Below are 12,500 nucleotides of genomic sequence, written 5' to 3'. Positions count from 1 at the left end.
AGCTGCACACAGCCGCCTCGTGTCCCGCTGTGTGCCTGGCCCTTTTAGATTGCAGTTGGGATTCCAGATGTTGCTCATGGAATTCTCTCTCATTTCTGGCTCCCAAATGTGATTTACCCCCCCCCACCTCCCTCCCTCCCCCATAAACCTCGTGACTCTCTTCCCTCCCAGCCCAGCAACACACACACACACACACACACACACCGCTGCAGCAGAATGGAAACAACCGAGCGGCCGACAAATCATTTTAGCACAATAGGAAAATATCTCATCAGCTTCGTTACATAAAAAGCCCCACGATGCGATGGCAACATCTCCCCTTTTATTCATCTTGGTTACGTTCATGTCGAGTAAGCGCTCAGTGAAGCCTCTTCACAGAGACAAAATTAGACTTCTACTTTCCCATTGTGCGTGGTTTACACACACACACGCACGCACACACACACACACACACACACACACACACACACACACACATACAAAATCACACACACATACAAAATCGCACACTCTCTCTCTCTCTCTCTCTCTCTCTCTCTCTCTCTCTCTCTCTCTCTCACACACACACACCCTATGGATATACGGTGCCCGGCTGTGTGCAGCGGAGGACTAACACACTCGTCCGCGTCCCTGTTTCTACTTAGGCCTTGGACACGGCCGCGATTTTCCGACCCACTTTCCGGGCCTGCCAGTTTCCGAGCCCCGGCGGAGCAGAGCACAGCGAGACCTGGAGGTCCAGGAATACTGGAGGAGCCCCGGCGGAGAGCGACGCTCTCGCCGCCACCGCCAAGAGGTGTGAGAAATGCAGGTGGTGGTCGCTTCGTGAGGCAGACCGTTTCAACTTTATTCAAGTGGTGATTCATAAGATCTCGTGTGTGGGCTGGAGTCCCAGAATTTCCATTTGAACGCGTTTTTTCTCTTGGTCTCTTGAGGACGCGGGGTTATTTTTTCATCCAGGGGCCCTGTTCTTTTTTTTTTTGTGACTGTTCCAACATCGACACTTTACCGACCACAACTTGCTGCGCCGCTTTATCAGATTCACTGCGGCTGCTTTTTACTTGATCCTTACATTCATGCCGGGGGAGAGGCGGACCCCGCCGCCAACAATGGAGATAGCGTGCAGAGGAGCGCATGCATAGTGTAAATACACTGAATGGCTGTTTCTTAAAAAAGTGCCATCTGAATAAAGTAATATGGGATTTCTTTAAAATACAATAGTCTTGCGGATTACCACTTTATAGTAAATGCAAAAGCAAGAATTTGCCATAAACTAAATCTGGAAGGAGGGGAAGTGAAATACTCAAAACGCTGTGGTTGCCAGATGAAAAGCAAATGAAAGCGGAAGCGGGTGAGTGGCATACTGAGTAAAAAACAAAGCACCTTGAATGTTTAGGAAATTACTTTATTTCGTAATAATTGTTAAAGTGAAGAAGACACACGAAGGCACAATCTCATTGAGAAAACGAGATTATTTCTCATTATTATCATCAGCATTAGTATCGTTATCATTGTCGTAAGCTACTTATAACCCCGACTTGTGGTTCGGGAGATGATTTGAGGATTGTAAACAAGTACAATGACAAAAAGGAGTCATTTTTTTTTTCTTTAGATCTTCAATTTATTTTCATTTGAAATTGATAAGAAAAAAATAAAAAAAATTTAAAAGTGACAATCAAGTTTCAAGAAAAGATACCCCCCCCCCCCCCCGTCCCTTCATTTCCCCCCAAATATAAAATTAAGGCCACTTTCAAAACTGTATGTCACTGTCCAGCAGGACTTTTTAATGACAATGTACAAAAAAAAAAAAAACAAAAAAAAAACCTCTATACATGGAGAACAATAACAACAATAGTAATAGTCATAATAACAACGGCATCAATGGTAACAATACGCATTTAAAGACACGGATATTAAAAAAAAAAAAAAAAGACAGACTTTTTTTTTTGTTATTGCCTTTGATGACGTCCCCTGCTTTTTATGGTTTCAGGGAAATGCGTTTTTTAATTCCCTTTTATGGTCAATACTGGCTCTTTCGAGTTGCCTCATTGGAAATGATGCAGCAACTGAATCAGCGCAGGTTTCAAGTGTAGGGGTGCAGGAGTCTGTGTGCTCTCTGAAAAGGACGATGGAAAGGACAATCAACACGCTGGGGTTTTTTTTTTTTTTTTTTTTATTTCTTTTTTCCCCTTTTCTTTTTCTTTGTTTTTTTTTTTTTCCAACGCTCACACGAGGAAACATGCTAAAGATGCCGAACGGCTGCGGGTTTCAAAAGCGGAAATTCACCAACGACACAAAACGCGGACGGGACGGGAAACAAAAACAAAAAACGAAAACAAACGGACACAAAAAAAAAACCAAAGAACTTTTTTTTTTTTTTTTTTTTTTTAAAGGGGCTAAAACCAAAACAGCGATGAGCTGGCGTCAACAAGCACCGAGAAAGAGAAGATCGGGGGAGAGGAGGAAGAGGAAGAGGAAAAAAAAAAAAAAAAAAGAATGTCCCCGACGTTTGGTTTGGCAGTGGAAGGAACATTTTGACGCGTCGACGTGTGTAAATCTCTCTCCCTTTCAACTCCGTCCTGTCATCATTTCGGCTTCTCAGCCGCCCCCCCCCCCTCTCTGCATAGGTTTTTATTTTTTTTCCCGCATATTTTTCCTCCCTCCCTCTTTCTCTCTCCGCTGTGCTTCCCACTCCTCCTCCTCCTCCTCCTCACGCCTACACCTTGTCCAGTAGAGATCTCTGGCAGTAGAGGAGTCGGCGCGGGGTCCCGTAGCGGCGGAAGAACACCAGCGCCGCCAGCGTGACGATCACGCACACCAGCAGCAGCAGGGGGACCACCACCGCCGCCGCGCTGCTGCCGGCCGGGCCCTCCCCGTCCACCTCGATGATGATCACCTCCTCTTCCTTCTCCACCTCTCTGTCTCTGTCCCTGTCCCTCTCCCTCTCCCGCTCCCTCTCCCTCTCCCGCTCCCTCTCCCGCTCCCGCTCCCTCTCCCTCTCCCTCTCCCTGTCCCTGTCCCTGTCCCCGGTCCTGTCGGCGTCGTCCTGCTCCCTGTCCTTGTCCTTGTCGTGTCCCCCCCTGCCGCCGTCGGTCTTGGGTTCCTCGTTGGGGCAGCCCATCCAGTCGCGCAGCGCCGACTTGGGGTAGCCCGGTTCCACGCGCATCATCTGGTTGTTGAACTTCCAGTACTTGTTGGCTTTGTAGAAATATGTGTATGCTGCGGAGGTAAAAGAAATAAAGATAACGAGGCGAGTCGTAAATAAATAACATGGAGGGCGCTGACAGAGCGCACGCGCGTCGAAAAAAACAAAAAAAAAAACCCATACCACCCGCGCGGCTCCTACCTTGGTCCTTGCTCATGAAGGTGGCCTTGATGTTGTCCGGCACGCCCTTCCACGTGCTGATGGGTTTTGGATAGCCATCGTCCACAGCTCGAGCCTCCTCATTGAAGCGGTAATATCTGGACGCAGAGCGAGGGGGAGAGCAAGAGATTTTGAAAAAAAAAAAATAATAATAAATAAATAAAAATGTTATTCCATGAGAGGAAAACACCCCGAGGTGGGGAAAGCGGGGATTGCTTGGAGTTAAGCCCCGTGCAAGCCGCAGGCCGACGATTCCGCTGAGGAAGCAGATTTTCCCGTCTATGACGCGGGGCGACGAAGCGTGATCCGCGACGGAGAGCGACGTAATCGGGGTCGGGGAGAGGCCGGTCGCGAGCGCCCGCGTGTCGGAGCTCCCGCTCCACCCCGGCCGCTGGCGCCGTTCTCTTATGCCGGGACACACTCTCAATTTCAAAATGGCGGCCGGGTTTAAGCCCCCACGCTTTGGTCGCATCTTTAGGTCGACGCGCACGTGCACGTGCACGCGCGCACACACACGCACACGGGGTACAGGACTGACTTGTTGCCTCTGAAGTAGAACGTCTGCCCGGTGAGGGTGTAGAAGAGGGCGGCGTCGATTCGGTCTTTGGGAAGCCCGGTGCCCATTTCCCTCAGACTCTTGGGGTAGCCAGACTCCAAACTGGACTCAGTGAACACCCAGTATCTGTCTCCTGCAGAGAGAGAGGGAGAGGGAGAGGGAGGGAGAGAGAGAGAGAGAGAGAGAGAGAGAGAGGGAGGGAGATGGATAGAGACGGTGAGGCAGATGAGGCGGACAACAATGCCAGACACAACAATGACACGCCGGAGCCACCAAGTGCGATCGGTCTTCAGAGGCTGTTTTGCGCAGAAGGCCTGAGACGTCGCCTGGCAAAAAAAAAAAAAAAGAGAGAGAGAGAGAGAGAGCCGGACCCCTGATGGAGACTTTTGTCTGGATAAACGGAAACATTTAAAAAGTTTCCTTAATGTTTGTCGGGAATTTTTACCTTTGAAAAAAGCGAACTTTCCGTCTTCCCTCTCGAAGGCAGCGTTGATGTGCGTGGGCAGGCCTCTCCAAAAGTGGCCGATCGGCATGGGGTATCCCTCCTGCACGCGGTTGTTACGCACCCGCCAGAACCACTTTTCCTAAAAGGAAAAAATAAATCGCGATCAATTCCCCGAACGGGTCGTTCGGCGTAAACAAGGCCTCGGCAGCATTTTGAATCATTAAACCCCCCGAGGGTGCCGTCAGTGCGTGTTCACCTTGAAGACAAACATTTCGCCCCTGAGGATACCGATGGTGTCAAAGTGTCCCTCGCAGATGTTGGGTCCGAAGTGCGGCACGTCGGGGTAGTCCGTCGGCTCGGGGTCGTGGTGAGGCACGCCGGGCGTCACGGGAGGCGGGTGAGGGCCCGACCCCGAACCTGAAGGGAACAACTCACGTTTTAAAGTGCTCTGAGAAGGACTGTGGCAACAACTTTGCCAATTCACCGAGTACGAGGATGGGGACGGGACCTCGGTCCTGTGGGGACCCACCGTAAAGTTGCTGGATGCCTCGGCGGTCGTCGTCCGGAAGCTGAAAGTTCTCCGTGTCCATCCACTGGTAGAAGGGAGCCATGATGGCGGAGGGGTCGTTGGAGTGCTCCAGCCCCAGGGCGTGGCCCAACTCATGGACAGCCACCAGGAACACGTCATTACCTGTGAAGGGACAAGATATTTAAGTGGATTTTTAGTGGATATAATCAAAATACTCCTCGCTGACAATCTCCCTTGTTCTGGAAGAAGTACGATGCCCACGTCCCATCTCGTCTACAAAACACTTTTACAGTTTTCCGGCACCAACACACGCGTGCGTGCACGCAAAGAGATCTGCCTCCGGTCATGTGAAGATGTATTTGAGCGATGTTGCTGACGCTGTAGAATCCTGTCTACTGCACTCCCAAAAATAAACCACTTCTCCATTGGTGTCACATCAACAGTTCCTGTCAAGCGAACATACCGGTACAAGTTGGTTCCCGTTGTGTTTGCCTGTGGCTTCAAAGCCTGAAAGGAACCATCGACCCCCCAACGACCTTTTCACTTGAGATCGGGTTCGACTGCGGAATCGAGACATAAAAGTCCCCTTTTCAATTTCCCATTTCCAAAACACACCCCCCTCACCGAACAAATCCCGGTTTCCAATGGTCCAGGGTTCGGCCGCGTCGAAGTGCGTGTCTCCGCCGAGGCCGGCGCCGGGGAAGTAGGCGTGGGCAAGGAAGCCCCCCTCGCCGTCGAAGGGGCTGCTGTCGCCGTGGAAACCGTCGGCAAAAAGCAGCATGATGTCGGCAAACTCCTCCACCTTGTCTCGGATGTAGCTGTAGGGAATCTCCCTGAAGCGCAGGGGGGTGACGCTCTCCCAGACCCTGAAGGCCTTCCTGATGGCCTCTTGGGTCTCATACTCGCCGACCTTAGGGGTGTAGTTCTGGATTCTGCAAAAAAGGTGGGAAGACCAGGTTGAGACAGAGAACGGCAGCGGAGGGGTTTTCCCAAAAACAGGGGAGGCAAAAAAAGAATGTTTAGAAGTGTCAAGCCACTGGCGGACTTCGGGTTGGTAACGTTTCCTCACTGAATGGATTACAGATTTCTCTTATTCCGTGTGCTCGTTTTTTCTTCCCGCACATGCAGCCTCGCGCCCTCCAAGACATATTTCAGGTGACTCCGCGTCATTTCCGCCGGAGCGCCGACTTACGAAAAGGTGACGTCGTTCTTATTCCACTTCAGGCCCTTGTTCGCGTAGCGTTTCTTCCTCAGGTTACTCTTCAGCTCGGCGCCAAACTTGTCTGGCACTCCGCAGCGTGGCCGCTTCATGGCCCTGCCAAACAAGAAGTCACACTCCGGTCACTCCCAACAGGTGGAAAATACTCCAGGTTACAGCCCTCTCACCTGCTGGAGGACTGGGGTGGATGGAAGCTCCAAATACAGCGACATGTGAGATATTGTGCACAGTAGAAATACGAGTGTTTTCCGTAAGTGGACGATTACTTATGTCCTTCTGGGTCTGTAAGTCTGTAATTCTGGAACACGAGCGAAATGGTGCCAAAGGGCTTTTCTTTTATTTTTTTCTCGACTTCTTACTGGATCGTGTTGCTGTCGATGGACCCGGTGACCGTGAGGCCGTAGAACTTCTGCATGGCGGCGATGGCGGAGGTGATGGAGTTGGGGGAGCGCAGGGCGTGCGTCCTCATGTCGCCCGGAGGGAGGTACCCATACTGCTGCAGCCACGACTGGAAGGGGAGGGAGAAGAAGAAGAAGAAGAAGAAGATGGGGTTGATTCAAAATAACTCGATTGAAAAAAGGGGTGTGGTGGTGTGGTTTAAGCAGCCACACCTGTCTGGGGCCGAGGGAACTGGGCCCGGGAGGTGGTCAGAGGTGGCGGTGCGCCTGTTGCTCGTCAGAGCAACCAGCGAGCAACAGGTAAATCACCCATCCCCCCACACACACACACAGACACACATACACAGACACACACACACACACACAGACACACACACACGGAGAGAGCCTCTGCCAGGACATGTGTCCATCTACTCCCTGCTTGTTACGTGTTTCCCACGCTCCACGATAAACCAGTGTGTTTGCAACATCTCTGCCTGTGTCTCTGTGGCGGAGGGGCCCTGGAAACGCCACGCCGCGCGCCGGGCGCCAGGCGGGACTGCCCCAATGAAGGGAACACATCGCAGACTGGCAGATGGGGGAGCATATCCCATCGCATCACATCTCACCGAATAAAAACAGGCGTAGAAACGGTTCCTTGGGCGGGGTCGACATTTACACAGAGGACGTGTTTATCTGCAACTGTATTTGCTTTTGGTATTTTGTCTCTTCCGTTGCTCGTGCGCAACAAGAATACCTTCCATGTCAACGGACAGAAGGAATGGAAAAAAAAACACGCTCTCGCAAAACATGTCTTTCTGTCAATCCGATGCGTGGCTCCACGCCAGGCGGTGACTCAACATCAAACCATTCAACCAGCTTTTATTTTGCTCTCACGCAGCGGCACCCCCCCCCCCCCCCTTTCTGAGAATCAAGGTCGTTCTGAATTAAGCTACCTCAAACAAACCCTCGACAGGTTTGGACAGGGACTGAGCGAGGCAGAAACCAAACAGGAAAACTCCCCCGGCATGGTAAACACGACCCTACGGTCGGTCACGTTTTGCCGACATTTTACTCATTTTTTTCCCGCTTTCTTTTTTGTGTCTCGTGCATATTACCCCTCAGTTAGGGATCTCTCCATCCTGCATATTGTCTACCGGACTGAAAACAAAATGTGGGTTTCCAGTCGCCCGGCGCCCGGTTTCACGTGTTCCAGAGGCCTACGTGTGACCCGGTTCTCCCCCTGGTGAACCCCCAAGCCTCTGGAGCGCCGCCAGCGGCGACTCCGCTCTCCGAACCTCTCCCCGAAACGGACCCGAACCGCCCCCCGCCCCCCCCCCCGTCTCCCTTCTTCACAGAGCCGGGGAAACCGACACTGAGGCCATTGTCGGGCGGCGACGGCGGCGGACACCCGAAAAAAAATAAAATAAATAATAATAATAATAAAAAAGCCGCTTTCTTTGACGCTCTCACCCGCCGCCGGCTCCCCGGCGAGAACACACGCCCAGGATGTGTTTCATGACTCGGAAATTAGAGTCGGCCGGGCTGTTCGTCCGGGGCGCCGCGCCGGCACGGAACCCCGACCCCCCCGAAATCACCCCCCCCGTGGATTAAAGGAGTGGAGAAGGAAACGAGATAGGCGTGAGTTCTGCCAACGTGGGCCGCTTGGCGCTCGTTTCGCTTTTTTAGGGGAGGGGAAACAAAACAAACACACTCAGACATTCAGTCTTGCAACGTCCACATAATGACTGCTTTACACTTGGTGATAACAGATACCACATTGGTGTCGGGGCTGAGGTGGGAGAGAGAGAGGGAGGGAGGGAGGGAGGGAGGGAGGGAGAGAATGAGGACAAAGATAGGGAGTGTCGCAGGGGTTTTGGCAGTGTCTCCAGTCAAACAGCAGAGTCAGTCAGTCGTTTCGCTGGGAATTTTTTTCGTCCTCATCGCATCCAAACCTCAAAGTCGAAATCACCCCCGCGTCCCTCTCCCTCTCTCCCTCTCTCCCTCAACCCCCCCCACGCCCTGCTCACCACCGCCCTGGGTCCTTCTCTCATGGAAAACCCAGAGGCTCGAGGGCGAATAATTCCTGACGACCACACCCAGATCGCATTAGGCCGCTCGATCATTGTTGTGTGTGCTGCCTCTGCAGAAAAAGCCACAGCCACGTCGAACAGGGCGAAGGGAGATAACACATTTGGTTCACATTTGTCTTGTTTCAGCTGATTATTTCGGGATATTTTTTTTTTTTTTTTTTTTGGGGCGGCGGGGACTGTTTTGACATTCAACCCAGGCAAACGTTAACTGTTAACTCAAACTGTTATGCGCATGACCTCCTCATAGTGAATCAGTGTAAACTTTAACGTTTGTATATTATGGTACTGTGTGTGTACCTCTGCTTATGTTGTGTATATAATCTATTTTATATGTGTATTTGCATTATAACTGTCCCGGTGTGAGAAGCCCTGATGCTTGTCGAGGCGCATCCCACCGCGACTTGGGCAGGAGTGAATGATGACTAAGAAGGTTCTGCAGGTTGAGAGCAAAGAGTCTCTCTCTCGCTCTCTCCCTCTCTCTCTCTCTCTGGCCTGAATGAGCCCTTTGCTGGTTCTGACTCACCCACAGAGGTCCAATGGACACACAAAGACCCACTGTTTTCACTGTATTGGTACATCTATATACAGTATATATATATATATATATATATACTGCATATACAATTTTCCTAAGGGGGGGGCTCTGAGAAAAATTGGATTAAGGAGGATTAAGGTCATAATATTGCATCTGCAAGTCAAAGGTGTGGAAATCCGCTTGACATTTGTTAGTGAATGTGAATTCTTCGTCCTTCTTCTTCTTCTTATTGTTTATCATCTTTCAGTGGTATCGTATTATAATGAACTGATCTAAGGGATTGTAAAAAGAGAAACGAGATTTATTTGAAAAAAAAAAAAATATATATATATGCAATTTGAGTACATTCAATTACCATGGAGTTCATTCTGATGTCATTTAGCGGGATCCTTCACAACATATTTAGAGGTAATGAGTGGACACATATCGCCATGGCTCCTGTGGGGAGCAGGGTCCTCCGTATCGCGCTGCTCTTCTTCCGGTGTTTGGTTCAGCTGACTTGGCGTCTTCCTGTTCCACGGCTTTCCATAACTAGGTAAAAGGTCGCTCGGAGAGGCCGCGTTCGGGTTTGCTTTGCCTCGTCTCTTTTCATTCGTTTCTCCTCTCCGTGGGCCGCCATCCGAGCACATCCTCCAACCCGTCCTCGACATCGGTCAAAAAAAAAAAAAAATTAAAAAGGGGGGGGGCCGCTGTTGCGCGACGCCGAGCCGGCGCTCGTTTCCAGGCGCCGCGCGCGGGTCCCTCAAGGCGACCGGACAGTGTCTTATTCATCCTCGCGCCGGGGCTATTTTTAAAGAAAAAACAACAACTCTAACGAGTCGAGTAAGTGCAGCGGGGGCCGCGACAAGAAGAAGTGGTCACCGTCAAAGCTGGCGTCGGCATTTTGTTTTTGTTTCGTTGGAACCGGATCACTCGACTTTGTCGCCGTCGACGTCCCGTTGATTCAGAGTGACGGCGAGCGAGCGGAACTGAATCATCCTGAATGAAGGCACTCTCTGCGCCGGTAGCGGTCGGACCTTTACCGCGCGGACGTTTCATTTTTTTTTTTTTTTTTTTTTTCCCCCCCTTTCATGCGATCGGGGAAAAAAAATAAAAAATAAAAAACCCCAACAGCGGTCGCTGTGTATGTAAGCGCAGCGACGCGGGCTGCCTCCCTCCGAGTCAGTTGTTCCGTTCGGCGAGGGCCAACGGAAAGAAAAGTCGGTCAGCGGCGATGGGAGTCCAAGTGAGGCTTACAGGGCGCCCGGTACAGCGCGCCACCGCTCCCCATTCCAGAACCCGTGACTCCCTCCCAAGAGCGGCGCTATTATGTCAAACATCGTTTCAAGCGTTTGAAACGATTACGACCGTTTTACTCGCAATAACACACAAGCGCGCGCGCGCACACACCCAGGCCCACACCCATGCACACACACACTTGGCCATCACTCTGGTAGTGAGTGTTCACAGTTCTGCAGCACGCCAGGAGTGAGAGCGGCCAGGAGGAGGACACTTCAAACGGATGGCGCCGGTCCTCCTGGCCGTGCGCAAGACGCGCAGGGACGAGCAGAGACGCGCAGGGACGTGCGCGCGAGCTCCCAGGCCGCTCTTCTCGGCCGCGGCCTCTTCTGCGGCCAACGACAACAACAAGCCAGCGACAAGGGCAGATTGGAAAAACACGCTCTGCTGCCAGAGCCGTTTCAGCAACAAGTAAATCCTCGGCGAGTCGCCACGCCAGGAGTTTTGTCTTTTTCGAGAAAGGAAAAAAAAAAAATGAAGGTAAAAAAAAGAAACGCGGCGAAATAAACCCGGTACGAGCCGAATGCATTGCTTCCCTCGCGAACAGGAAACGAGGTGATGGCTTGGGTGTATTTCTTTATTTCCTCTTACACCTCCGGGGAGGTGATTTCCTCGGGGCCACCCACCGGGCCACCCACCGGGCCGCGTCGGTACGACGGTGCGTCCTTCCTTCCTTGCTTCCTTCCCGCCTTCCTCGCCGTAAACGATCAGGAAAAGGCCGATGACGACACCGCGACGCAAGAACAAAGCCGCTTAAAAACCCTTTGTGCGCGGGCAGGGCTAGAGGAATCCCCCGCACAGGGGCAGGCCTGTGTGGGAGAACTATACGACCCATATCCTGTCTTCTCGCGCCCCCTAATTGCTCGGCCTGGCCAAACCGTCCCGCGCCGTGCAAGAGACGTCATCGCCGTCCACACAATAACTTTTCTTGTTGTCTCGTGTTGCTTCAACAGCCTCGTCTTTGTGTCTCCTGCTTCTTAAGGCCTGATCCAAAATCTCATGTCCAGTTCCCCGGCTTTGAACCAAATGACCTCGCTTTACAGTCTGGTTTTAATTGTGTGTGTGTGTGTGTGTGTGTGTGTGTATGTGTGTGTGTGTGTGTGTGTGTATGTGTGTGTGGGTGTGTCCACATCTGTGTGTTGAGGCAATGTGTGGACATATGTTAGTTAGTTAGGTTGTTTAGGTTAAATTTTAATACATTATTTTAGATGAGACATTTTTGAAGGGAAAAGTGTGTGTAGGTGTGTTTGTGCATTAAGGTCACTATGTATGTGTGTGTGTGTGTGTGTGTGTGTGTGTGTGTGTGTGTGTGTGTGTGTGTGTGTGTGTGTGTGTGTGTGTGTGTGTGCACGTGTGTGTGTGTCCACATCTGTGTGTTGAGGCAACATGTGGACATATGTTAGTTAGTTAGGTTGTCTAGGTTAAATTTGAATCCATTATTTTAGATGAGACATTTTTGAAGGGAAAAAAGTGTGTAGGTGTATTTGTGCATTAAGGTCACCATGTATATGTGTGTGCGTGTGTGTAGGTGTGTGGTTGTGGTTGTGTGTGCATGTAGGTGTGTGGTTGTGGTTGTGTGTGTGTTTCTTCTTTTAAAAATTGGTTCCTCAGCGACTTTGCGGGCTGTCATCGTGGGCTGCTCGGTGCTCGGACGACAAGGTGCGTAATGTCCGACAGGAAATCCCCGGCCCACTTCCTGTCTCTGCCGCAGACCACAGGACGTGACCGCCTGCGATGGCCTGAGGGCCTCGACTGTAAAAGTACCTCCTGCGGTGCTCTCTCTCTCTCTCTCTCTCTCTCTCTCTCGCACGCACGCACGCACGCACACACACACACCACCACCACCACGCAGTTAAAACCACTGGTAAAGCAAACCATACACCGCCTATAAGAGCCATGAATCCACCAATAAGCAGAAATAAGCGACAAAAAAAAAGCAGTGATGTCATTTCCTGTCGTGCACAACGCTTCACAGGTGGTAGAAACACAAACGTGAACAAGCATGAAATGCTTTTTGGAGTCCGCTGCAGCGCCGCTCAGGTTTCCACGAGAAACCTGATAGTCTTTATACTTGACGGTTTAATCTAGGTCACTGGAGTTTAAACTT

General features: G+C 51.2%; 1 protein-coding gene across 1 annotated transcript in view; it reads right to left on the bottom strand.

The window, feature by feature from the left end:
* Positions 1–1,754: 1,754 nt before the first annotated feature.
* Positions 1,755–12,500, bottom strand: part of mmp14b (matrix metallopeptidase 14b (membrane-inserted)) — a 13,484-nt gene continuing 2,738 nt past the window's right edge. Inside the window, exons 2-10 of the mRNA XM_080010976.1 lie at positions 6,470–6,618; positions 6,084–6,206; positions 5,516–5,823; positions 4,892–5,053; positions 4,619–4,779; positions 4,363–4,501; positions 3,900–4,050; positions 3,344–3,459; positions 1,755–3,216 (exon numbers count right to left, since the gene is read on the bottom strand). Coding sequence (XP_079867102.1) covers positions 2,714–3,216; positions 3,344–3,459; positions 3,900–4,050; positions 4,363–4,501; positions 4,619–4,779; positions 4,892–5,053; positions 5,516–5,823; positions 6,084–6,206; positions 6,470–6,618 — 1,812 coding nt within the window. The 3' untranslated portion in view covers positions 1,755–2,713. The remainder of the gene's footprint in view (positions 3,217–3,343; positions 3,460–3,899; positions 4,051–4,362; positions 4,502–4,618; positions 4,780–4,891; positions 5,054–5,515; positions 5,824–6,083; positions 6,207–6,469; positions 6,619–12,500) is intronic.

This window comes from Zeus faber, assembly GCF_960531495.2.
Source record: "Zeus faber genome assembly, chromosome: 12".
Taxonomy (NCBI): Eukaryota; Metazoa; Chordata; class Actinopteri; order Zeiformes; family Zeidae; genus Zeus; species Zeus faber.
The sequence above is the reverse complement of the archived record's forward strand: the minus strand, read 5'-3'. Positions and strand labels throughout refer to the sequence as shown.